Here is a 25,609-nt window from a genome sequence, read left to right as displayed (position 1 = left end):
CCTGAAGTTCAGAAGTTCAGGCTATCTGAGCTCTGCAAGAGACTTTTGCAGACCCATTTGTCTACTGCTCTAAAGTTCAGGAATTCAAGCTGTAGTCAAACCGCCTGGGTTCTGTACCAAACCTGTGTGGCTTAATGCTAGTAGAGAAACATTAAGACCCATTTCAAAGACGTGATCACCTATTTCTCCTAAAGACCCTCACCCATCGAATTGTTTGTAAATACGTCAGTACACATCTTTCCTATAAGGGGACCAAGAATGAAGATAGCGTCAGGACAGGGAGAGGGGCAGGGATACTGAGGGAGCAGGGATGAACATAGCGCCTGGAGAGGGAGAAGGGCAGAGAAAGGGCCACGGACGGGACAGGGATAGGGATAGGGATAGGGATAGGGATAGGGATAGGGATAGGGATAGGGATCGGGACAGGGACGGGGACGGGGATAGGGACAGGGAGAGGGATAGGGATAGGGACAGGGACAGGGATAGGGATAGGGACAGGGATAGGGATAGGGATAGGGATAGGGATAGGGATAGGGATAGGGATCGGGACAGGGACAGGGACGAGGACGGGGATAGGGACAGGGACAGGGATAGGGATAGGGATAGGGACAGGGATAGGGATAAGGATAGGGACAGGGATAGGGATAGGGATAGGGATAGGGATAGGGATAGGGATAGGGATAGGGATAGGGATAGGGATAGGGATAGGGATAGCGACAGGAATAGGGATAGGGACAGGGACAGGGACAGGGACAGGGATAGGGATAGGGATAGGGATAGGGATAGGGATAGGGATAGCGACAGGAATAGGGATAGGGATAGGGACAGGGACAGGGACAAGGATAGGGATAGGGACAAGGATAGGGACAGTGACACGGACACGGGGCTCGGGCAGTCCCGCGGCGCACGCGCAGATGGTGGGGGCGCTCCGGGAGGGGGCGGGGCCTGCGCGGGGGCGGGGCCGGACCCTCCCTGCGGGGGCGGGGCCGGGGTGCGCGCGCGCCGGCCATGCCGCGCTCCCGCCGCGCCGCGCGCCGTGAGTCGGGGGGGGGCCGGGGCGAGGGGAGCGGGGGGGGGCGCGCGCGCCGCGGCCGGGCCGGCGGGGCCGCGCTGACGCGGGTCTGCTCCGCGCCCTGGCAGGCGGCGGCACCGGCAGCGCGCGGTCCGGCTCGCCCGGCAGCGAGGAGGAGGCCGGCAGCGAGGTGCTGAGCCGCTGCAGCAGCGCCAGCGAGAGCGCCGGCCCCGCCGACGAGGGCACAGGTGAGCCACGCGGACCCCGCGGTGACCCCCGCTTGGGTCGCGGTGTCCCCCGCCCTCGGGCTCCCCGGCTTCACGTGGTGCCGCCCGGGCAGGGAGCGAGGCGGCGAGCGAGCAAGGCCAGGAGGAGGAGGTAGAGGACAGGCTGAAAGAGCACATGGACAACCTCCTGGACAAGAGGTGAGGAGCGGCCGTCACCCCCGTGGGCGCGCCGCCCGCCGGCGCTGTCTGCCGGGGGCAGGGACGCGCCCCGTCCCGGGACACCCCTGCCCGTGACGTCCCACGGTCTCTCGCAGCGCCAAGGCACGGCAGGCGGCATTGCAGAGCCTGCGCTTGGCCCTGTCCTCCAAAACCCTGTCCGAGTTCCTGCTGGAGCGCCGCCTGACGCTCACCGACTCCCTGGAGAAGTGTCTCAAGAAAGGTCAGGGTGCAGGCGGGTGGGGGGCGGCGGGGCCGGTCACCCGTGTCTGAGGGAGGTCTCTCGTGCTGCCCATAGGTAAAGGAGAGGAACAGGCACTGGCTGGCACCGTCCTCACCCTCCTCTGCCTCCAGATGGGCTCTGGCCCGGAGGGAGAAGAGGTGTTCTGCAGCCTGAAGCCTCTGCTTATCAGCATCCTGACAGACAGCACAGCCAGCCCCAGCGCCCGGCAGAGCGTAAGGCCTGGCCCCTTTCTTCCCGGGGACACCTCCGTGGTGGGGAGAGCCCAGGCAATGCCTTTGGGAGCCCCTGCAGTCCCGGGAGGGTGACAGGATTGGGTGGTATGGAGTGTGGTGGGGCAAAGCAGGGGCACCCCAACCTGGCTGCCGCTTGGCTGGGTCCTGGATCAGGTCAGGCATGATCCAGCCAGGCCTGATCTGACTCCGTTTCCCTCACTTGTCTTGCCAGTGCGCCACGGCCCTGGGCATGTGCTGCTACATTGCTGCTGCTGACCTCAAGGTAACTGTGCCTGCGTGTCGTCTGTACCCCTGCAAGAGGGTGCCCAGGGGCTGCCTGCAGTGCCAGGGCAGCCTGGAGCTGAGCTGCAGTAGGGGTACGGGGATATCAGTGACAGCCCAGGCCCCTACCCCGAGCAGCCTGGAGCTGAGCTGGTGGGGGGGCTGTGTTGCAGAGGCTGGGTGTTGTGGGTGGAGTAGCCTCTGCTGCTCCAAAGGGGCTCCTGGCACCCCTTGGCATGGTAGGTCCCATTTGGTCCCCAGTGCACAGCTCACTGTGGCATCTTCATGGCAGCTGTGGTCTGACTGGCAAGTTTCTCTCCTCCAGGACCTGGTTTCTTGCCTGTCCTGCTTAGAGGGCATCTTCAGCCCCCCCAGCACAGGCGAAGGCGACTCAGCACCTGCCCAGCACGGGCCTCTGCACTGCAGTGCGCTCCAGTCATGGTCCCTGCTCCTCACCATCTGCCCCCCGTCCCACCTCAGGAGCATTTTGGACAAGTGAGTGGGGTGTGGAGTGAATGGAGGCTGGTGTAAGGCGGTCAGCTGTGGAACAGGGAGCCCCTGGGGCAGTGCTTGGCCTCCCTGACTGCCCTCTTGCCTCCCTGTCCCAGTCGCTGGCTGCAGCTGCCCCCACTGCTGACCAGCAGCAGTGTTGCCCTGCGCATCCTGGCTGGGGAAACCATTGCGCTGCTCTTCGAACTGGCCCAGGACCTGGAGGTAAAGCATGGGCTGTGGCATTGGGAGCAGTGGGTGGGCACTAACCAGGCAGCAGGGAGGGAGCTGCTGTGACACCGTGCTCGTGCCCTGGCCGAGCTGGCATTGACCGGCGTCACCAGCAGGTGCCCTGGCAGAGGGGCTGGCCTCAGCGATCCCCCAGCCCTGTCCTGCCTCTGGCAGTGGGCAGTGCCTGGAGCTCATCCCTCTAAATCCCCTGCTTTTTGGCAGGAGGACTTGTGCAACCAAGACACAGAGTTCCTGTGTACCCAGCTCAAGGTCCTGGCTACTGAGAGCAACAAGTACCGAGCCAAGACAGACCGACGGAGGCAGCGATCCATCTTCCGGGACATCCTGCGTTTCATTGAGGTACCGGAGCCTGGTGGTGCCCTGCCCTGCCACTGTGTGCCTGCTTCCCAGCTGCCTCATGATTCCTCTCTGTGGAGAGCCAGGGGACACATAGAGTTGTTGCCCAGGTTATTGCTGATGCCCCTCTCTCTGCTCAGAGTGGGGAGTACCAGGAGGAGACCATCCGATTTGGCCTGGAGTGCATGTACCTGGACAGCTGGGCACGCCAACGCACCTACCAAGCCTTTAAGGAGGTGCTGGGCTCCGGCATTCGCCACCACCTCCAGGTAAGGGCTGAGCAGATGCCTCAGGGAGTGCTGGGCTGGTGCTGGTGGGTGTTGACAGACCCCTGCTTTCACAGAACAATGAGTTGCTACGGGAGATCTTTGGCCTCGGGCCCCCCTTGGTGCTGGATGCGGCCGCTCTGAAAGCCAGCAAGGTCTCCCGCTTCGAGAAGGTGGGGTGCCACCTCCCACACTGGTGTCCGCAGTCCCCTTCTCTGCCACCGTGGGCTCCAGCTGAGTGCCTGAGTATGGTGGGTGCTGCTGGGGAGGTAGGCAGAGGGGCATCCCTAACCTATCTCTCCTTCCCTCTCCTTCCAGCACCTCTACAACTCGGCTGCCTTCAAAGCCCGCACGAAAGCCCGGAGCCGCGTGCGGGACAAGCGGGCAGATGTGCTGTGATGGGCAGAGGGGGGCAGAGCCCCCAGCCCACGTGGACTGCAGACCCAGCACTGTGAGGGGCAGGTGCCCCCAGCCCTCGGGCTTTTATTCATGTACAGCAGAGTATTTAATGCCTGGAGCTGCCCCAAGCAGGGGGCTGCCCCCTCTTTTATTTTTTTAACCAAAAAATAGGAAGGATAAAAGAAGAGCAGGGGGAGGTGGTGGCTTGCTGCTGTGTGCCTGCTCTGTGATTGGAGATCCATGTGGCACAGCGGGAGAGGGTCTCACCCAGGCTCCTGCAGCCCCTGTCAGTGGCAGGGCGTGTGTACACCTTCCCCAGTCCTGCAGGGGCACCAGGGTGGCCTGGCACAGCCTGTAGGGTGGGTGGGAGGTCAGAGCTGTGCAGGGCTGCAGAGCAGCTGGTCCTGGTGTCTGTGCCTGTGGCAGGAGCGTTCTCCCCTGTACCCTGCCATGCTGGGTACAGCCCCTGCCTCCACAACCAGCCTGGCATCAGCCGTGGTGGCAGAGTGGTGTGGAGTGGCAAGCTCTGCCCAGCCCTGCCAGCTGCCCACTCTCAGCCCTTTTCCAGCCAAATGCTTTATATGAAATAGTAATCTTGCGGGAAATTAATTACGGGGGGGCCACTGCCCAGGCAGGCATGGGGCCATGCCAGTTGGCAGTGCCTGCCACCCTGGGAATGTATCTATCATGGTGATTTTCTAAGACTTTGATTGTAAGAGGTAATTAAAAGGCTAATTGAAGTATGCCTTCTGCCTTGTGAAGGGAAAGAGCTGTCACTGGGGCAGAGGCAGGTCCTTACAGCCCAGTTTCTTTCTCTCACAGCCTGGGACAGGGGCCGGGATTGTCCCTGTGCCCCGAGGGGCGATGCTGCCAGGTCTCAGCGGGTAAGGCTGCCCGCTCCCCCCTCCTGCCCTTCGGTGCCCCTTCCCGTGGTGGCCCGGAGCCCATGGTGAGGCCAGGGGCAGCTCAGCGGTGCCCGCCAGGCTGGGCACTGGCATTGAGGCGAGCCCAGAGCTGCCTGCTGGCTGCCCGCAGCTGGTGCACGGCGTCCTCCTGGCTCTCCAGCCACTGGGCCAGCGCCCGCACTGACTGGCTCTGCAGGACTGCGGGGAGAGGATGGGGACATGCTGAGGGTGGGCAGTTTGGCCCCCCACAGTTCCCCTTCTCCTCACCCCGCCCGGTGCCACGTACCACTCAGGTAGATGGCCAGCGTGGCCAGGACCAGGCTCGACAGTGCCAGGAGCGCCAGCAGGGCCAGCAGCAGAGGGTGGCCAGGGCCGAGGCAGGGGCAGGAGCTGGCGGGGGGCACAGGGCGCAGGGTGGGCAGGAGCGGCGGGGGCACAGGGGACACGGGCCGAGGTGGGGGCCGGCGCAGGCTGCTGGAGGGAGCCGGGCCATTGCCTGCAGGCAGGGGAGAGAAGGGGTCAGACCTGGCCACGGGCACAGCCGGGGCTTGCACGGCTCCCCTGCAGTGCGCTCACCCTCCGTGCCCTTGTGTCCGCCCGAGGCACAGTACAGGTCGCTGATGGACTCCACGGGGCGCAGGCTGATGGCTCCGGACTCGCTGCTGTCCCCAGGCTCTGCCGGCGCAGCACCCTCGGCCCTTCCCATGCTGTCTGCTGGAGCAGAGGCAAAGGGTCAACCTGTGCCCTGGCCACAGCCCCCGCCTGCCCCGGCCCGGGGCGATCTCAGCCTTGGCAGCCCGGTGCTGCACCAGGGCAGGCAGCCAAGGCTGGGGTTCCTTTGGCACAGCCCTGCAGCCACAGTGGGCAAGCACTGGCTGTGCCCCCCTGGTCCCACCGCTGTCATCGGAGCAGTTAGCGGGTGCCTGGTGGCCACGATCCCGGAGCCTGGCCTCGTTAGTGGGGCTGGAATCTGGCCCTGGCTTGGGGGCAGGAATGTGCCACCCCCCAGCCAGGATAGCCCAGGCACTGTGGGACTGGCTGGGGCTCCAAGGGCCAGCTGGAAGCGGGTGGGCAGGTGCAGGGCAGTGCCAGTCTGCGGTGTGGCCCGGCTTGCCCTGCAGGTGTACTGTGCTCCTTGGGGGTGCACAGATGGAGATGTGGGGTGTATGCTGTGCCAGGAGCCCCTGGTGTCCGCTGCCCTAGTGAACACGTCACATGGGACTGAGAGGGCTTTTTGGAAGTAGGCATTGCTCCAGAACTGTTTTGGGAAGCAATCATGCCTGCATTGGGGTAGAGGGAAAAGATTATTTTCTAGGTGTTTGTGTATTTTTGAGCAGTGGGCAGGGCCCACGCACTGTGCCCTTGGCAGAGCAGGGCAGGCTGGCACTGTGCCCACTCCCAATCCCTCCCGGGGTCAGTGGCGTGTCGCAGGGCAGCGTGGCGCCGTGCTGCTGCTGTCCAGACTGTGTCACCCACAGGGCTGGCAGGTGTCAGGGTTGGGGGGCCTCAGCTGGTACCCCGGGTCCCCTTAGACCCCTCTCCACAGCCCTACTTTGGCCAGGGACTGCCCCACAGGTACCCACATCACCCCTGTACCCATTTGCACCCGGTGGGGGGGGCACAGCTGGTCGCATAGGTCTGGTGCAGGGGGCTGTGCCCGCCAGCTGCCGGCACCCTCCCCAAACCCTGCTGCCCTACCACCTGCAGCCCTCCAGCACCCCCTTCTTCCCTGGGCAGGCATCTCTGCCCACCGTCCCCACGGCACAGGGCAACATCTGTCCGCTGCTTCCATCCCAGCCCCGCAGGCTCGCATCGCCCGGTGTCCCCTGGGGTGCTAGAGCCCCACCAGCCCCGAGCCCACTCCCCAGTGTACCTTCTGCAGCCTCCCTGGGCATGGCTCCCCGTGCCCTGCACCCGGGCAGCGTGAGCAGGCAGTGAGGTGGTGCAGGGCCCCCAGGAGCTGGGCACTGGGTTCCCGGTGCGCCAACTGCGCCGCTTAAAATAGGACAGTGAGAAACACGGTTGGGGGGGTGATAAAAATAGCAATGGGGAGGGGGGCCTGGTGGCGTGGTCAGCGCTGCTGGCAGCACAGTGCCAGTGGCAAAGGGACAGCAGGCTGTGGCAGTGCCCCATGCCCCCTGTCCCAGAGTAAAGGGGCTGCTAGCTCATGGGATGAGGGCAGAGCCCATGCAGGAAAACTGGGCGCTGTTGGACCCATCCAGAGGCAAACTGGGGTCTGTGCTGCCTCTCAGCAGCGATAGCAATTGTGCCCAGCCTGGGGGCACGACAGAGTCCCCCAACTTTGCCTGCAAAGACCATGCCAGCTGATCCAGGAGAATTTATTTGGGTTAATGAGACCATAGGAAGTGCCAGCAGCAGCGCTGCTGGGGTGGGGGACCGTGGTGGTCCCCGGCCTTTGTCACCAGCCCCACGTGCCCTGTGGCAGGCAGGTGTCAGGGGATGTGAGATCCTTGTGCCCGTAGAGGCTGTGAGCATGGCTAGGCACCTGGCAGGAGGTGGCAGGGCTGAACTGTACCCGCTGGGCACAGCCTTCACCTGCCCAGCCACGGTAGCAGTGGCAGCGGAAAGCAGCTCGCGGGCTGGCACCGGGGCCGAGGTGCAGGAGGCTGCCCAGGTCGTGGGGCTGCCGGCGCACACAGCGCCCGTGTCCATGGCACTGCCCACGGCTGCATTCTCGGGCTGCTGCCGTCACGTTGGCCACGTAGGGACCCAGGGTGGACATGAGGTAGTGGCGCAGGCTGGCACAGCTTTCCTGCGGAGGAAGCACCAGTGAGAAAACCCACCCCAGCAACAGAGACCTTGGCCAGCCCTCGCTGGTGGGCACAGGGGATGTGGCCGTGCCACGCCATCTCCTGCCGCCCGCTGCCTCCAGCGCTGCGGGGGGCCATACTCACGGCCGAGCGGGAGTACGACATGTCTCCCCAGAGCACGAGTCCGGCCGCTCCCAGTGCCGCGCTCTCCCCGATGGTGTGCACCAGGTCAGCCTGCCAGGAACAGAGACGTGACCGGTCTGGGCGACGCAGCCTCTGTCCCTGCGCCAACCAGAACCCGGCCTCACACCCCACGGTGCTTACCAGGTGCAGGAAGCGGGACGAGCGGCGGAAGGAGAGGCGGGAGTAGGCGATCACGGGCAGCAGGCCTTCGGCCCCGAAGGCGGCCACGCGCAGGGCCTCGCGCAGCCGGTGGTGCACGTAGCGGCGGCGCAGCGCGGGCGGCAGCGCCGGCGGCAGGTAGATGCTGGGGTACAGGGCGGAAGAGGCGGCCCAGAGCCAGCCCAGATGGTTGTTACGCTGCACCTCCGCCGGCTGGCACTGCCCGCTGTAGTTTGCCTCCTTGGCCCAGTTGCTGTTGAGGCAGTCGGGAAAGCGGTAGAAACCCCAGAGCCCCCCGGGGCGCAGGGCTCGGCCCACCAGCAGAGTCTCCTCCATTAGAACCTGTGCGGCCTGCTCGAACTCCAGCTGGGCCAGCTGGAGCTGCCGCCGTGCCGGCAGGATGCCGTGCCGGTCCCGCACCCACTGCTCTGAGGCTGTCCGGTACATCCTTTTGGCTCCCCAGTTTTGAGCCCACAGGGGCCTCCACTCCTCCCAGTCCACCACAGCCAAGCCATGGAAAGAGGGTTGCAGGAGGAGGCCGATGTCCTCAGCCACCCTGCTGAGGTGGGCGTTGAGGGAGACACGCTGGGGGATACCCCCGTTGTGGGGGACACCCTGCTGTGACAGGTAGGGGTACAGCCCAAACTTGTTCTTGTAGAAGATGGTGATGTTCTGGCCGGCAAAGTGGCCGCCCTGGTTCTCCACGATGCCGTAGTCGCTGAGGGGCAGCCCAATGCCAAAGCGGTGCTGGCAGCGGCTGGTGGGGATGTTCCAGACCACGGCAAAGGGCTGGCCGCCTGCCAGGGGCTCGGGTGCCGGGCTCTCCTCACTGGCCGTGCCCAGTGCCAGGCAGGCCCACAGTGCCAGCACCAGCACCATCCTGCCTCACCACTTGCTTGCGGGGCCGGCACCCTGCAAGGAAAGGAGAGCCGTGGGGATGAGGCTGAGGGTGCAGTGGGCATTCCAGCAACGCAGGCACTGCCACCCTGGCACATGGTGGGCTAGGATTGGCCACAGGGCCTGGGCTGTCCTGCAAGCACGTGCTGCCCACCCCAAAACCTGACAGGACTGGGTACACTTAGGGGTTTGAGACCCCCCCCCTGCCTCAGCACTGCCAGTGTTACCTCTGTGCTCTCTGGTGCTGAGACCCTGCTTGCACCACCACAGCCATGGCACAGCTCTGGAGTGGCACTGCAAGCCACTGGTGCCTCAATTTCGCAGTCCTGCCTGTAGTGGAGGCACCAAGACTCCCCAGTCCCCATTTCAGCAGTGCTGAGCCAGGCTGGGTGACCTGCTGAATGACTGTCCCCTAAGAGGCATGGTGGTGCCAAAGGGGCAGCTCTGTCCCTCACAGCCCAGGCAGGGCCAGAAGGGTCTGGTGCCCCTGCCTGGTGCTGGCCAGCTGCCCAGAATGAGGGGATTAGGCGGGGAACGGGCTCAGGGCCGCGTGATACAGCAAGGACAGTGCTAATCCCTCGTTGCGAGGCCGGACGCTCTCTCTGACCTTCCCGCTCCCATGCCTCTGGCCCTCACTGACGCCGGCTGCCTTAGAGGGGTTTGGCCACCTGCCCCCCACACCGTGCAGTGCAGGGGACCTGATTCTGCAGCCCCGCCACCGTGCCCTACTCCCACAGTGCCCCCCACGGCTATCCTGTTCCTCAGTTTCCCCAGGCTGCTCCGTGAGGACAGCTGTGGCCATGCTGGAGGCCACCACATGCCATCAGCCCCAGCTGCCCCGCAGCAAATCCTGAGTGGAGGAGACACTGGTGGGACTGGACAGTGCTCCCGGGCACTAGTGCCAACCCCACAGCCTGGGGTGCTGGGGGATTGGCACTAGTGGGACCACCATGCTGAAGAATGGCAGGCAGTCAGGCAGCGCTGCGGCGGGCAGCTCCCACCCGCACTGCTTTTAATCACTGGCTCGGGGCCCCAGCTCCTCAGATGTCCTTCTTCATCCAGAAGATGGGGAGCCCTTTGGCATCGCGGTGTGGGGTTTCCAGGAGGCTCTGCTCGCTGCTCTCAGCCAGGACACCCCTCGCCCAGATCACAGTCGGTGGGGGAGGTGGTGGGGGGACAGAGAGGGGCGGCGGGGGGGCAGCGGGAACCCACGGCCTGGCGGTGGTGGGGGTGGCAGCCCCAGACGGGGCGGAGAAGAGCCGCAGCACCTCAGAGGATATAGCTGGGCTGAGAAAGGCCACATTCTGCACCGGCTCACCCAGGACAAAGCCCAGGTGGGCATAGAAATGCTGCTTGTCGTGGGTGGTGAGGTGCAGGCAGCGAAAGCCCCGGGCCCGGGCCCACCGCTCAGTGGCCTCCATCAGCCGCCGCCCATAGCCCTGGCCCCGCAGCGCCCGGGCCACCACCACGCTCTCCACGAAGAGGTCATGGGGACGACCGACCACGCGGGAGAGTCGGGCATGGCCCACGAGCTCACAGGGCCCCTCCCGGGCGGCGGGGCTCTTGCTGGGGCCCTGGCTCCGCAGCAGCAGCAGGCAGGCAGGAAAGGTGTCCGAGGAGCGCTGGAGAGTGTGGAGCCGCGACGCCCGGCTCTTCCCCCACTCCTCGCCCAGCAGGTTGGCACAGGCTTCCAGCAGCTCCGGCCTCTGGTGCAAGGGGACCAAGCTGAGCTCCTCTGACACGGAACCCATTCTTCTCACTGACAGGAAACCAAGCAGGGCATAGCTTAGAGGCAGGAAGGCACAGACCACGCGTGTGTTCCCCCCGGCCCGCTACTGGCCCCAGTACAAGCGCGGTTCCCCAGAGGCACAGCCAGATGAGTTCATGGGGGTTCGGCGGGTCCAAGGTCAACCAACAGATACATGGCAGGGAAGTGGCACATGGTGCCGGCCCCAGGAATGCCACCTGCAGAAAGGTCTAGCACTGCCAAACCAGCTGAGGGGCAGGAGGCACACTGCTGGCCTTGCCTCCTTCCCCCAGACCCTGCCACTAGCTCCTGCCACCTCGGCACCCATCAGAGCAGCTGGCTCATCACATGTGTCCTCAGAGTTAGGGTTCTGGGGAGCCCCAATAGCCTCTGAGGGGTCAGAAAACCCCTATCTTACAGCATGCCGTGGGGTCCCCTCTCTCAGCCTGGCAGTTCCCCTTGTGAAGAAGCCACAGGCAGAAGGCAGGAGGAACCACCATGCCAGTTGATTAACTAGGATTGAGCAAACTGTTCCACTTCCCTTCTGGAGGTTGGGGAGGCCCTGAGACTGCCCTCCCACAACCTTGGTGCCCCCAAGAGGCATGGTGGGGTCACCCCCCTAGCTCCAAGACTCCTGACTCACAGCCCAGCCTGCACTGTCCCCTTTAGAGGCCAGATTCCACCACCACTCCTGAGTGAGTGATGGTTTTCTTCCATCTGCCCAGCAAAGCCACACCAGTACTCCAACAGCATGTGCCTGCCACCCACCCTGCCCGCAGTCACCCTGCCTTCACCCACTCTCCCTGTGCTCCCTCTGCTGCTACCCACCCTGTCTGCACTCACCCTGTCCACAGTCCCCCTGCTCGGTCACTCTGCTCACACCCACCCTGCTCACGCTGACCCTTCTCACACTCACCCTGCCCGCTGCTGCTGGCTCCTTTGCCCTGGGTGCCAGCGCAGCAGGAAGCAGCCCAGGCTCGTAACCAACCACAGCGCCTGGTTCTGCTTCCCCGGAGTGAACGACATCTGTCAGGGCCCCACACAGCACGCCCCGCTTCCCAAGCTGCACCCCGACACAGGGCACTGACCCTGCCTGCAGCCTGATTGCTCCAAACCACACAGCACTCACACACAGGTCGTGAAACAGCATCACCCTGGATCGATGCTCCCACCTCATGGCTGCACGCCCTGAACACAGGTGCGCACCCCACCACTGACCCTCACCGACCACCACCACCCAACGCTCACCTCATTACTGACATATCGTTTGACTTGCCACTGACCCCATCTCTGACCCCACCACTGACCCATCACTGACCCTCTCACCAAACCATCATTGAGCATATCACTGACCCCAGCACTGACCCACCACTGACCAATAATCGACCCATCACCGACCCACCATTGACCCCATCACTGATCCCATCACTGACCCTATAACTGAACCCATCACTGGCCCGTCACGGGGCCACCCCCGAGCCGCTCTCCCTGCCCTTCTCCCGTGGCGCTCCCGTGCCCCAGCCCGGTCCCGCCCGTACCGCTCTCCGGTCCCGCCCGTGCCGCTCTCCGGCCCCGCCGCCGCCGTCACTTCCTCCGCCGCGCTCCGCCGCGCCCGCGCCCTCTGGCGGCCGGAGGACGCCGCGTCCGCGCCCCCGGAGCCCCGCGCTGCCCCCACGGCTCCCAAATTCCCGCATGGACCCACCGAGCCTTGGCCCTGGCAGGATGGCGGCACACCCTACCCTGGCCTGCACAGCCCTCTGCAGGGCCTGCAGTGCCAGGGACACCAAGCCCCGCTGGGCAGACCTGCGCTGCTGCAGCTCCGCTCCCTTCTGGAGCAAGGGTGTTTTGGGGACGTCCATCTTCACACCCTCCCCTCCTCCCCAAGGAGTGAGACACTGTGTGGGAGCTCTCCATTTGCCTCTTTCAAGTCGTGATGGGGCTTACAGAGGGCACCACAAAGAAGATGATGAAGCAGGACGTGCAAGAAAGTTCTTTCACCTGTATGACCATGGATGAGGCCAAGGTGGGATTCCCAACCTGGCCGGCCTTTTGGGCAGTGCAGTTTGGACCCTTCAGATGTGCCCCCACGAGTTCTAGCTTGCTCAGTTCCTAGGTAGAGCTCCCCTCCCTGACCACACACAGCTGCCTTTCTGCTCCTGCTGCCTGGACGGATGGGGAGGTGGGTTCCTTGTCCACCCAGATCCTCCCGCAGTGCTCCTAGCATGGATTCCTGCAAACTCAGAGACTGAGCAACAGCTCCTCAGCAGCCTGGGGCCACCAAAACCAAAACTTCATAGCCTCGACAGGTTTCCAGCCAGAGAGGGTGGCTCCTCTTGTCACGCTCTGGGGTGCTGAGCCTGAAGGCAGAATCAGTCCCCAAGCTGGTGCACCCACTTGCACAGGCTGGGACAGGCTCTCCCTAGGTCTGCTGCCTTGCAGAGGCCAATGCAGGGCATTCCCACTGTCCTTCCCTGACTCCCTCTGTTCCAAAGAAAAAAGAGATTGCTTGCACGTAATAAAAGTTCTGCACAAAAGCAGTTTTCAGCTCTTTAGAGCATCATCTGTCCTAGACAGACAGAAACTACCCCAGCAGGGCCAAGGACGAGTCCCTGGAACTCCACAAAGGACATGGGAAGGGACCAGAGGCCTTTCCCGACAGCGGAGGCTGGCCAAGGGTCCCTGAGGGGCAGAACGAGTTGATCACGATTCCCGAAGTAGCAACCCATTGTCACTGTCACCACGAGGGGCTGCCAGCTGCAGGGCTGGGCCCGAAGGGCCATGTGGGGCAGAGAAGGCAGCGCTGGGGGCTCTGGGGCTCTGGCACCCGGGCTGCGGGTCCCCGGCACGAGTGGCCGGTCCCCGCGGCAGGAACGAGCGCGCCGGGACCGGAGGAGCGAGGGCAGCGGCAGGGGGCGTGTCCATGGTGGGAGGGGCTACGGGCCGAGGGGCGGGGCTTGGGGGACGTCACACCCGAGTGACAGCGCGGGGCCAGGCCCGGGGCGGGGCAGGGAGCGCTTCCGGGACCGGGAGGCGGTGGCGCGGGGCCAATAGGAGGCGGGATGCTGCCGCGCGCGGCCAATAGGCGCTGTCGGGGGCGCGGCCTGAGCCCGGCCGGCGGCGGGGGCGGCCCACGTGCGGCGGCAGCATGGCGGCGGCGGGCGGCAGGAGGGGCAAGGCCCCGCGAGGGGCGGCGGCACGGCGGCGGCCGCGGCCGGCGGTGAGGGCCGGGCCGGGGGGAGAGAGGGAGGCGGACGAGGAAGGGCTATCTCGCCGGGATCGACGCCGTGGCGCTTTCGCTGCGCCCGTCCCTATTCCCGTCCCGTCCCGTCGATCGCCCCGTTTTGTTCCGCAGGCACCGGGCGCCGCTGGGAGACCGCGGGCGACGGCCGCTCGGCCCGCCGACGAGGAAGTGTCTAGCGACTCCGAGACAGAGAGGTAACGGCTGAGCCTGGGGAGTGCCGGTACCGTAGCGGGGCGCCGATACCGGGAGATGCGTGTATCAGAGAGGGGCCGGACCGGAGGATGCCTGTACCGGAGCGAGTGCCGGTACCTGTGGGGTGCCGGTACCGATGCTCACCCACGGCTGTCCCTGCAGCCCGTTGTTGGGGCGGCGGCGGCGAGAGGCAGCGGAGGAGGAGGTGGAGGAGACGCCGCAGGAGAAGAAGCTGCGCTTGGCCAAGCAGTACCTGGAGGAGCTCCGCCAGCTCGGTGAGTCCCGCCCGGCGCCAGTGCCCCGCGGGGCGGCCCCGGGCGCTGAGCCCGACCCTCATGCCCTGTCCCGCCGCAGAGGAGGAGCGGGCGGAGGAGGAGGAGGAACTCGAGCCGCCGGATCTCATCGGCGACCGGCTGAAGGAGGACGTGGTGAGCGGGGAGCGGGCGCGGCCTCGGTCCCGTTGACGGCAGCGCGCTCTGTCCCCTTCCCGCGGGACCGGGACTGAGGCCATCTGTCCTGAACCTCCCCCTTCTTCCCCAGTTGGAGCAGAAAGGCCGGCTGCAGCGCCTGGTCGCCAAAGATGTAAGTGCTGGGGGTGCCGGAGTGCAGGTGCCAGCTTAGGGGACACTAAGGCATGGCCAGCACGTTACAGCCTTTCTCCCTGCTGCTGGCACCATGGAGATGTCAGGGTGCTGTTCTGGCATACTCCCGTGCCTGGGGAAGGGTGCTGGCCAGCCCAGCTCACATCCTGCTGTTCCTGCAGGTACAGCCTCCAGATCCAGCCAGGATCCGTGTGCTGCGGGGACACCAGCTGCCTGTTACCTGCCTCGTCATCTCTCCTGATGACAAATTCATTTTTTCTGCTTCCAAGGACGGCTCCCTCATCAAATGCAAGTGTTCACCTGGGGCTGTGACTGGCTGTTCCCAAGCCCAAACCTTGCAGGGACCCAGGCGCCTACTGAGGTGGCTTGGCCCTTGGCTATTCTTGGATTGTGCATAGTTCCAGGCTCTGTGGAAGGCTCATTGACGCTTTTGGGAGTGTTGGGAGGCTCCCAGAGGGTGATTGTGATGACTTTCCTGCAGGGGAGGTGGACAGTGGGAAGAGGCTGTGCGTGGTGCCCGGGGGGAAGAAGGGCACGGAGGAGCGGCACATGGGGCACGCATCCCAAGTCCTTTGCATGGCCATTTCATCGGACGGCAAGTACCTGGTATGGGAACACGGGGTGGAGAGATGGCCATGGGGAGTGTTCTCCCAGTGTCCCAGAGATGACATCCTCATACCCAGACATGTCTTGCTGGGTTAAAGCAGCTCCTACCTCCTGCTGGATCAAGAATGGGTCCCTGGGACCCCCAAAGCCCATGGAGTGGGAATGGAGGCAGGAGTGTGGGGCTGTGGCTCTCGGAGGTGCAGGTCTCAGGCCTCTCTTGCTGTCTGCCAGGCTACGGGAGACAAGAACAAGCTGATCATGATCTGGGATGCAGCCACCTGCAAGCGCCTGCACATCTTCACAGGGCACCGCGACGCCGTCTCGGTGAGCTGGGGGCGTTGGGCACGATGCACGTGGGGCCAGGCAGCTGTGTCCTCCTCAGCATCCCTCACTACTGCGTCTGTCCCTCTGTCCCCAGGCCCTGTCCTTCCGAAAGGGCACACACCAGCTGTACAGCGCTTCCCATGACCGCTGTGTCAAGGTCTGGGATGTGGGGGAGAATGCATACGTGGAGACCCTGTAAGACTTGGGGAAATCCCACTGACCCTTGCAAGGGCTGCACCAGCAGCCCTGAGGAGGTGAGGGGGCAGAGGGCCGTGCTTACCACAGCCCTTTGTCATCTCCTCCAGGTTCGGACACCAGGACATCATCACAGGGCTGGACAGCCTGAGCCGGGAGTGCTGTGTGACAGCAGGGGGACGGGATGGCACCGTGCGGCTCTGGAAGATCCCTGAGGAATCACAGCTCGTGTTTTCGGGGCACCAGTAGGTCTGGGGTGGAAGAGGGGGCTGGGGGCAGGTGTGTCTAGCTGTGGCAGTGGTGTGTGGGTGCCGGGCATCAGCAGGAGCACCCTGCGGGTGATAATGCCCTGGTAAGCCCCCGTCCCCTAAGCAGGATCCCCAAGCACACTTGTAACTGCTGGCACTTGCCTCTTCCCTTCACAGGGGCTCCATCGACTGTATCCAGCTCATCAACGAGGAGCACATGGTGTCTGGTGCTGATGATGGGTGAGCACGGGGCCAGGACGATGCCTGGGGTGGGCAGGGTGCCCCCTCAGCCCCCTCATCCCTCACATCCCCCGCAGGTCTTTAGCCCTGTGGGGGCTGACCAAGAGGAAGCCGCTGGTGCTGGCCCGGCAGGCGCACGGTGAACAGGAGGCCCAGGGCCTGCAGCAGCCCTACTGGATCTCGGCAGTGGCTGCCCTGCGCAACACTGACCTCCTGGCCACAGGTGTGTGGCAGCTGCTTTTGGCAGCCCGTGGGGGACGTGTGTCCTGCTCCCATCCCCGGGCTGGGGTGCATGACAGTCTCCTCTCTGTGCCCCAGGGTCCCACAGTGGCAGCGTGAAGCTCTGGAAGTGTGGTGAAGGATTTCGGAAGCTGGAGCACCTCTTGGACATCCCCTTGGTATGGATGGATGGGCAGGTTGGGAATTCTGGAGCCGGGCTGGAGAGTCCCTCAGCAGGCACTCTCCTCCTTGGGCAGCAGGAGAAGCCTGTGGGAGCCCCTCACCCTGCCCTGTCCCTTTACCCTGCCCCGTCCTCTCCAGGTGGGTTTTGTCAACAGCCTCAAGTTCTCAGCAGCTGGTGATTTCCTGGTGGCTGGCATTGGACAGGAGCACCGGTACTGTCCCCCCTCCCTGGTGCTGCCTGGGGGTGCAGCTTCCCCCTCTTCTGGGTCTTGTTGGAGGGTGACCCCCCATCTCTCTCATCCACAGGCTCGGACGGTGGTGGAGAATCAAAGAAGCCAAAAACAGCATCTGCATCATCCCCCTGAAGCAGAAGACCACAGCCTCGAGCCCTGAATCCCCTGGCAGCTCCTAGGCCCCTGTCCCTGGAGGCACTGCAGCAGGTTCCTTCTGTCCCTGGTGCTGTGCCCCCCATCCTTGGTGCAGCCACCACCCTGAGGTCAGCAGGATGTGAGTGGGGGTTGTCCCTGATTGTGCTGGCCTCATGTCTTGATGTGGCTCTGCCCTCTGCGAGGGTCTGTCCCCTTCTCTCAGGTTTGGCCGTACCTGAACTCTGGAACAATCCATTTTGTTAAAAAAAAAAACAACACCAAAACCACTTTATTTACATAAATTACAAAAAAAAAAAAAAAAAAAAAGAAAATCACACTTTTGTTCACAGAAAAAGTCTACTCTTAAAAACTTAGTTGGGCTCAAATACCTGGGTCCTGTTGCTTGCCCTGAGCCTCCAACGCCCCCCCGGGCTCTGCAGGGGCTGGGGTCAGCAGCATTTGTCTGCCCCCGCTCCTGCCCTGTCTCCCACAGAGGGGTGAGAAGTGCCACACACAGTGAGGGAAGCGATGAGGGGGCTTGGGCCCAGCCCAGCCACGCTCGGTGGCTCTCCTGGGGCCAAAACCAGGAGGAAAACGTGACAGTGCAAAGCACCAGGGGAAGGGTGATGTGGTCCAAGGCTTGGGCAGGGGATGATGCCAAAGGCAGCGCGCTGGGAAGGTGGGGTGGGCGATGGGGCGAGGGCAGTGTGTGGCACCACAGCGAGGGAGTGGGAGGTGCAGCGTGGCTTGGTGCTAGCGAAAAGCAGGAGGTGGGAGGTGCCCTGGCGAGAGGGAGCGGAGTTGTGCGCTGGGGCTGGGGGTGAGGAGCAGGGGATGTGCCCCGGGGCTCCGTGCAGGTGGGTCTGCACCAGGGCTCAGTGCAAGGGACAAGGAGAGGCTATTTGTGCCACAGCTCAGTGCGAGGTCCGTGTGATGTGCGCTGCAGCTCAGCGCAGGGGGCGCGGGTGCATTCACCGTGGCTCGGTGCAGGGGCTGTGGGTGCACGAGGGCTCAGTGCAGGTGTCGCAGAGGGACGCGCGCCGTGGCTCAGCGCAGGGAGCGGGGATGTTCACCATGGCTCGGTGCAGGGTGCGGAGGACAGGGTACACGTAACGTGGCTCAGTGCAAGGGAGGGGTGACACGTACCGTGACCCAACGTGTGGGATGTGCAGCTCGTGCTGGGGCAGGGACTGAGCCTCCCGGCTGCACCTGGCGCCTCAGCGGGCCGTGCTGCGGGCACTGCTCTCCCTGGGGAAGCAGTGGGGGTGCTGTGCGGCAGCACCGCAGCCTGGCCCCGTCCTTCACAAGGATGACGTCGTGGAATCCACCACCTCACGGCCATTGCACACCGTGGGCACGTATGGCGAGGCTGAGCCTGGACAGGAAGGCAGCAGTCAGGGCTGGGTTGGGGTCTGGCAGCAGCACCCCCCAGCATCACATGGCAGTGGTGCCCAGGGAGCTGGGCTGGAGGGTGCCCAGTCCCCCCGAGTGGCCACGGTGGTCATATTCCCTGTAGCTAAAGCGGAGTGCCTTGGGTAATGACAGGCACCTGGGGGCAGCTGAATCCCCTATGTTGGGGTGGAGAGTGGCCCTGTCCCCTCAGAGCAAGTACCAAGCTCCTGTCCCCCAGGAGCAGTACCCCTCTGGCAGCTGTGCTGTCCTGGGAAATGAGGCATTGGGACAGAGGACAGGGAAGAACATCTGGGCACACTGCATCCTCCATTCCCCCCAGTTCCTGCTTCGCCCTGCCTCACACCCCACCTTTCTTCAGGAAACACACACACACCCCCACCAGGAAAGGGGTGCTGTTCCCCACCCCTCCCCAGCCCCTGCGTGCTCACCGTGGGACTGGCTGGAGCTGGCTGCTGCCATGCTGAACCGAGTGGTGCCCACGCGGTGACTGGCCACGTTCTTCTGCGGCTGGAAGAGTATGATGTGGAGCTTCGGGGTGAAGAGGCAGCCGAGGACCACGGTGCCGCTGAGGCTCACCGAGATGCACATGGTGGTGGTCTGGACCTGGAGACAGGGGTGGGCATCAGGTGCTCCACCCACCAGCCCTCTGCCCCAAGCAGGGCAGGATGAAGCCCATATTGCAGCGCTGGCCAGCCCTGCTGGGCACAGGCTGCACCCTGCAGAGACATCCCACCCCACACCACATCCCGCTGTCAGGGTGGTGCTGCAGGAGAGCCATGGGCAGAGTATGGACACTGCCCTGGCAGGGACGAGTTGCCCCTGCAAAGCAGGTACACCTGAGCAGCAACCCCGGCCCTGCCATCATGCTGCTTTGTGGCACTGCCTGGCACCAGAGCCTGCACTCCCCCGTCCCGGTGCCCAATCTCTCTGCGGATGCACGTCCTCTCTGGAAGCCCCTGACTGCAGCTGCCCCCACCAGCTCCTCAAGACCCATCAAGAATGTGTTTGGTTGTCCATGCCAGGGATCTTGAGGCGCTGCAGGATGTATCCTGTGCTATCCAGTTCCTGGCACTGCTCAGCAGCCCAGGGACCAGGCTGGCCCTGGGGTTGGCTTTCATGCCCAGGGGTGTGGTGTCTGGATGAGCCAGGGGCTGTCTCATGCTTTTTTGTCACCAGGCTGAAGGATGACTTTTATTCTTCCCTGGTCTGGCTATGGGGGATCTCTGGAGGTCTCAGGGCCATTTCCCATCCTCCTAAGCAAAGGAGGGAGGGGGGCAGGTCTTTTCTCCAGAACTCATTGCCTCATCAGCCAGAGCCCCTCAGAACCCTTCACCTGGCCCTGAATTACCCAGTACAGAGGTGACCATCCCCAGGTGTGTGGATGAAGACCCTTCCCCAGAGACATCTCCTAATCATGGACCCTGCATGGCCCAGATCTCCAGGACCACTTAGATCAAGCCCTGTCAGAGCCCCCTTGGAACTCTGGCTCTTACACGGTAGTCGCTGGAGGTCACGTAGAAGATGGGCAGGAAGGCCAGCCAGATGATGCAGGTCGTGTACATGGTGAACCCAATGAACTTGGCCTCGTTGAAGTTTTCGGGACATTTCCGTGTCTTGAAGGCGTAGACCGTGCAGAGGACAATCAAGAGGACATTATAGGTGAGCGAAATGAGCATGTTGGAGTCACGGTTGTTGCACTTGAGGGTGACAATGTACCTCTTGTCAGGCTCAGTTTCCTTGCCTGTGCCAGGAGTCTCCACCAGCAGCCAGATGATGACGATGATCAGCTGGCAAGAGATGAGGGCCATGCAGATGACCACCTGTGACGTTGGGCTTATGAAGCGGGGGCGCTGGACCCCCTCCTTCACGCCGCTGAAGATCCTGGCGATGCGATTCGTCTTGGTCAAGAGGGCCGAGTAGCAGACGGCAAAGGACGTGCCCAGCCCCAGGCGCCGCAGCGTGCACACCCCGGTGGAGGGCTTTGCGATGAAGATGAAGGTCATGCTGTAGCACATGAGGACCCCGGTCAGCAGAATGTAGCACAGCTCTCGTCCAGAGGCCTTCACGATGGGAGTGTCGTTGTTCTTCACGAAAACTCCGATAACAAACAGGGTGGAGATAAAACCCAGGCAAGAGATGGTGACGGGACCGATGGCCCAGACGTCTTTCCAGCGGATGTACTCTTGGGGCAGCTCATAGCAGCCATTCAGGGTCTCGTTGGGCCAGTAACCAAGACCACAGTCCATGCAGGTGAACTCATCCAGCAGGTACTCGTAGGGCTGGCAGGGGATGCAGATCCAGCAGCAGATGTCTCCGGGCTGCATGCTCTTGATCTCATTCTTCTTGCAGGGGTCGCTGCACTGGGACATGGGAATGGAGGTCTCAGCCCAGGGGATGAGGCTGGTGTCGAGGATGAGCCCCTCTGCCCAGTAGCCCACTTTCTGGTACCGATACCGCCCATCCACATAGTGGTAGTTGAAGATGTTGTAGCGCCCGATCCCATCGCCGTAGCGGTCAAATCGAACGACGCTCTCCGTGTCCGCCGGCCTGAATGGAGCTGCAGGGAGGAGAAGGGGAGACAGTCACTGCCTCGGGACAGGAGAACACCCACTCCAGGCCTCGAGGCAGGGCTCATCCAAAGGGTCACCTCTCACCATGGCCACAGGTAGATGTCCAGCCCGTTTCCAGCCTTCACTCCCATCCTTGCTGCCTACGCACATGTTAGGAGCAGGAAAGCAAGGTGCAGAACTACCTGCCCTCCTGCCTGAGAGCCTGTCAGCCCCAGCCAGCTTTGCAGGGGCAGCGGGGGGTTGTGCAGCCTCCATGGCTCTCAGTGACTCCTGGTAGCCAGGACACCCTCAGCCCAAGTCACAGAGGACATGGTTCTAATTCACCTCAAACTACGTGGGTCCCTGACCAAGGGTATCCCTCCAGTTTAATCCCTGAAATGTGAACAAATCATGATACTTGCAAGGATCCATGTTCCCAAGGGTCCCTTGTGGGGCTGGTCCCACCCAGCTGTAGCAGGTGGCCAGCTTCTCCACACATTTCCACTGGGGACAGAAGGCCTGGATTGCCTCCCAAGGATGATGCTGGGCCGTTGGCACCTCAGGTCAACCACAACCACAGACCTGGGCACGGGCAGGCTGGAGGAATCGGAGGGTTTTCGGTCAAATGTGGGCCTCCTTCTTTCCTATCTATCCTCCACCCCTCCTTTTCCAGTGTGGCAGCCAAACCAACTCCATTTTGGACTCACCATCAAAATTAACATTGAGTATAAAGTCCTTGTAAAACCTCTTGCCATTGACAGGCTTCATGGCATCACAGAGCTTGGTGGAGTTGGGGCACAATGTCCGGTGCATGTTGTGAAGAGAGTGAGCCATGGCATAGACTGCATTGACCACGAACGTGATCTTGGACTCAGGCTCAAACTTGCCTGTCTTGAGGGAGTACCGGCTACACTCCTGCGTGTGGAAGCTGCACCGAAACTTCTGCTCCCAAAACTCCCGAAACCAGGGATTTCGGCTGTTATTGTAGGGGTGGAGGTTACGGAAGTAGGAAGCAAACTCCTTAATGGGGTAGGCTGCCAGTTCGATGGTGATGGCTCCCTCTGCCACTGCTTCGCTCCCGGCCACCACGCTCTCCAGGGCTCCCCACCCGTCACTGGCCACCCACATGAAGGACACATTGGCTCTCTGGGCAGCTGCCAGCAGCTCGCGGGCATCTTCACTTCGGGTGAACAGCACGACCACTCTGGCATTGGGCTTCTGCAGCAGAGCCCGGACCACTCCATCGTAGGTCTTCTTGTTCATGGAGCGCCCCACCTTCTCCGAGGTGGCGATGCAGATGTTGCGCATGCGGGCTTCTTGCTCAAAGGCCTCGATCCCCGTCTCCCCGTAGTCGCCCTCTGAGGCCACAGTGGAGACGTAGGTCCAGTTGAAGAAGCGGAGGATCTCTGCCATGGCTTTGGCTTGGTAGAAGTCTGGCGGGACAGTGCGGGCGAAGTAGTCATAGCGGGACTTGTCACTGAGCTTGGCACTGGTGGAGGCATAGCTGATTTGTGGGATCTGGAAGAGCCGCAGCAGGTTGGCCACCTGCATGGAGGAGGAGAGCTGAGTGCCTGAAGACGTGGCCAGCCAGGGACATCCCTGTGGGGGGACCCCTGCCCAACACCCAGGGTTGCACAATGCTCCCAAGCGCAACCATTGGGCTGATGACCAACCCATCCCAGCCCAGAGCATCCTGATCTGTGGAGAGACTGGAGAACAATGGATGGCACATTCACAGACTGCCTGAGCCCTCAGACATGCTTCTTTTTTTTTTTTTTAATAAGTATTTCAAGCACTTCCCTCCAAAATTCGGGGCTGGGGGTGTGCAAAAGCAGAAAGTCTGCCAGAGGTGACCTGTGGGAGATGCTTGACAGCAAGGAGAAAGCCAGGATGCCTGGCGGCCCTACAGCACAGGGGAAAGGATTCTAGGGGCTGGGAGCCGGGGCAGAGTCCCCTCTCCAGGCTGGGGGATGCTGCAGAGGTGGGCCGGGGGACCGGCACCTGCACATCCCACATCAGGAGCTCAGCGGGACTCGCACCTTCCAGCCGCTCAGCAGAATCCCTCGTTAGCTTCAAAGGGGAAGAAAGCCCCACTAATGAGGCTGTTAAAACCCAGGCTCTGGGGACAGCAAGGGGGCCTCGGGTGGCCTGGTGGGGCTGCCAAGCCTGCCCACATCTCACTGCTCCCCAGGCAGGAGACGAGGCTTAATGATCTCCCCAGGCAGGAGACGCGTGGACAAATGATCTTGACGACAAATTCCCCTAATGGCAAGAATGTCCCCAAGCACAGCGATGCCGCTGCCTGTCCTCACCACGCATGGGTGCTGCCAGCCTGCCGTGTTCCCCCCAGTGCCCTTTGAGCTCCCCAGCCGGCCTACATTCTGCCCCTGCTGACACCTGCCTGCCCGGGGTTGGGACATGGGGACGTGCTGGGTTCCCAGCAAGGGAAGGGACGAGTGCCCAGATGGGCTGGGATGCTGCCTCCTTCACGCAGTCCCAGCTCCTTCTACCCCATAGCTAGGGGGTGCAGGGACCCCGAGGACCAGGGTGCACAATCTGACACAGGCTGGACACTCGTTAAATCTCAGCAAATATGTGGCCCACAGGCCACCCCCGTGACTCAGCTGGTCATGCTGGCTGTCTACATCCTCAGGGGATGCTCTTCTCCCTGCTGAAACCAGCCTCCGGGTCCACAGAGCTGTGGTTTGGGGACTGAGATGCACCCCACCCAGGGTGAGAGCCAGGTCTGAAGTTGCCTGTTCCTGTGGCATCACTGGGGACATGGGGGCATTTGTCCTCTGAGCTCACCCTGCCTTAGCCAGGCAGCCCTATGGCTGAGCCCCTCAGCGGTGCGTGTCCCTTGCAGCGCCTCACAGGCTGTGGTTGGGGGGGCAAGGCGGACAGTGTCCCCTCACACTGGTCTGCTCTGCCTGGCACAGTCCAGGTGTGAACTGGGCTGAGGAGCTGCAATTGCCACCTTGACCCCAGGAGAAGAATAAACACCTGTCCCCATGTGAGGCTTGGCTCCTACGGCTTATGGAGTGTTGGGGAATTCTCACAGCCCCCAAGGGGATCCTGAGCACATCCCCCACAATCGCAGAGAGATGGCACGCTCAGGTGCCTGCCTGGCATTCCCTGCCCACTGGAGAAAGGGGCAGAGCATCACCATGAGGGATGAGTGAGCTTCCCTGTGCCACACTGGCAGTGCCATCACTGCACTGCCGCCGAAGTTTTATCCCTCTCCCCCACTCCAGCCAAACCCCTGGCCCCATCCGAGCCCTTCTTGCCTGGGAGGTACCTGGATGGAAACGTCACTGTAGGAGCCCCCGATGACGCCGGTGATGGCTGTGGGAACATCATCATGGACGGCGTAGGAGCCATCAGGGCAAATGTGTTCGGAACCGTCCACCCTGGTAAGGGAGGCACGGACGAAGTCAAGAGACTGCTCTAGGGCATAGGTGTCCTTGGAACAGGTGTCGAGGATGTGAGCACCCAGCTTCACCCCTGGCAGGATGCTCCCGTCCTTGTTGATCTCGTCCAGGGCGAAGAGCATGGCCTCCAGGCGCTGGATGCCGCGGTGTTCGTTGATCTTGCCACAGTCTTCGCTCCCCACTCCTTTCTCATGGACGGGGAAGAGGCCCCCAATCACCAGGTCCCCATCCATGCTGATCTCCTTCTTGCCAGCCATGCCGTGCCCAGCAGCCAGACAGGTGGCCAGGTGCATCAGCCCCAGCCAGGTGGCCAAGGGGGCCGCCATGGGGTGTGCTGGTGCTGGCCGGGGCGCCCACACCACCCCGAGTCACCCGCTGCCACCCGTCAAGGTGAGGACGAGCAGTCCCCAGGCATTGGGAGGTGGGGGGTGGCACGGCGTGGTGTCGGTGGGAGAGAGGTCGTGCCACCCCGGCAGAGCCCTCGGCACCTGGAAAAGCAAAGGGAAAAGCCGCTGGATCTGCGGGATGCGAGGCACAACAGGGACGGGGGCAATCAGTGCTGCATGGGGGAGCAGGGGCATGAGCCTGCCTGTGCTCCCCGCCTGGGACGCCCTTAGGAAGAAGGTCCTTCAGAAAAGCAAAGTGAGCAGGTGCAGTACCTCCCACGGTGACACAGAACCCCCAGGACACACACAAGTGACACAGACCCCAGGGCACAAGGAAGGGCGCAGGAGCTGGTCTCCCCACAGCACTGGTGTAGGGGTGGGCACGGAGCTGGCCCCTCAGGCAGCATCGGGCAGAACAGCCTGCAGGGCACAGCTTGACAGCCCTAAAATATCATGGAGGGGGAAAGAGTCAGGGGTGTCACCTGGCATAGGGAAGCTGGGCTGGGCAGATAGAGCCAAGGCCGGCTCCAAGCCGAGCCCCCGACCCACGCAGCAGCATCAGGGGTGCTGACAGATCCCAACCTCCAGCCGAGAGCGCTGCCAAAAGCAGCCAGCCATGAGCCCACCGTGCCCACAGCACCCAGTGCCCACAGTATTTTAATCTCAATCCCACAGCCATGGAGCCCACCCACCCTGCTGCTGCCCCCAGGGCTGACAACGGCATCGGGGCAGCAGCAGGGACTGGCCGCTGGCTTCACCCTCACGCAGCGATGCGCAGGGCTCTGGCAGTCGCGGTGCTTCAGAGTCTGTTCTCT

The 25,609-nt window shown here is 63.1% G+C and overlaps 5 protein-coding genes across 6 annotated transcripts; 2 read left to right on the top strand and 3 right to left on the bottom strand.

Moving 5' to 3' along the window:
- Positions 1-1,008: 1,008 nt before the first annotated feature.
- IFRD2 (interferon related developmental regulator 2) lies at positions 1,009-4,081 on the top strand. Its single transcript, XM_040076521.2, has 12 exons — positions 1,009-1,036; positions 1,141-1,260; positions 1,353-1,437; positions 1,554-1,678; positions 1,754-1,911; positions 2,144-2,194; positions 2,519-2,688; positions 2,802-2,907; positions 3,136-3,273; positions 3,411-3,539; positions 3,614-3,709; positions 3,855-4,081. Exons 1-12 carry the CDS (start codon positions 1,009-1,011, stop codon positions 3,933-3,935), a joined length of 1,287 nt encoding a protein of 428 aa, XP_039932455.1. The 3' UTR covers positions 3,936-4,081.
- A 3,084-nt stretch (positions 4,082-7,165) lies between these two features.
- Positions 7,166-10,514, bottom strand: HYAL3 (hyaluronidase 3). Of its 2 annotated transcripts, none has more exons than XM_040076814.1 (4): positions 10,388-10,514; positions 7,936-8,865; positions 7,756-7,845; positions 7,166-7,613 (listed from the first exon to the last, which is right to left on the bottom strand). In XM_040076814.1, the coding sequence occupies exons 2-4, from the start codon at positions 8,830-8,832 to the stop codon at positions 7,260-7,262; spliced, it is 1,341 nt and encodes a 446-aa protein (XP_039932748.1). In that variant the 5' UTR covers positions 8,833-8,865; positions 10,388-10,514; the 3' UTR covers positions 7,166-7,259. The 2 variants fall into 2 exon arrangements, with proteins under 2 accessions (XP_039932748.1, XP_039932746.1); XM_040076812.1 differs by lacking the exon at positions 10,388-10,514 and adding an exon at positions 10,169-10,290.
- On the bottom strand, positions 8,833-12,169 carry NAA80 (N-alpha-acetyltransferase 80, NatH catalytic subunit). Its single transcript, XM_040076815.2, has 2 exons — positions 12,136-12,169; positions 8,833-10,609 (listed from the first exon to the last, which is right to left on the bottom strand). The coding sequence occupies exon 2, from the start codon at positions 10,599-10,601 to the stop codon at positions 9,891-9,893; it is 711 nt and encodes a 236-aa protein (XP_039932749.1). The 5' UTR covers positions 10,602-10,609; positions 12,136-12,169; the 3' UTR covers positions 8,833-9,890.
- A 361-nt stretch (positions 12,170-12,530) lies between these two features.
- On the top strand, positions 12,531-17,294 carry RRP9 (ribosomal RNA processing 9, U3 small nucleolar RNA binding protein). The gene is made up of 15 exons (XM_040076517.2): positions 12,531-12,620; positions 13,854-14,032; positions 14,193-14,305; positions 14,385-14,458; positions 14,571-14,612; positions 14,794-14,920; positions 15,114-15,238; positions 15,470-15,562; positions 15,657-15,757; positions 15,868-16,002; positions 16,183-16,245; positions 16,323-16,468; positions 16,564-16,643; positions 16,786-16,859; positions 16,954-17,294. Exons 1-15 carry the CDS (start codon positions 12,531-12,533, stop codon positions 17,057-17,059), a joined length of 1,548 nt encoding a protein of 515 aa, XP_039932451.1. The 3' UTR covers positions 17,060-17,294.
- Positions 17,271-24,830, bottom strand: GRM2 (glutamate metabotropic receptor 2). The gene is made up of 5 exons (XM_040076656.2): positions 24,276-24,830; positions 21,685-22,522; positions 19,922-20,985; positions 18,857-19,031; positions 17,271-18,390 (listed from the first exon to the last, which is right to left on the bottom strand). Exons 1-5 carry the CDS (start codon positions 24,732-24,734, stop codon positions 18,317-18,319), a joined length of 2,610 nt encoding a protein of 869 aa, XP_039932590.1. The 5' UTR covers positions 24,735-24,830; the 3' UTR covers positions 17,271-18,316.
- Between the last annotated feature and the right edge of the window lie 779 nt (positions 24,831-25,609).

Source organism: Hirundo rustica, chromosome 12 (genome assembly GCF_015227805.2).
Source record: "Hirundo rustica isolate bHirRus1 chromosome 12, bHirRus1.pri.v3, whole genome shotgun sequence".
Classification (NCBI taxonomy): Eukaryota; Metazoa; Chordata; class Aves; order Passeriformes; family Hirundinidae; genus Hirundo; species Hirundo rustica.
Note: the sequence above shows the minus strand (reverse complement) of the source record. Positions and strands in the feature narration are given on the sequence as shown.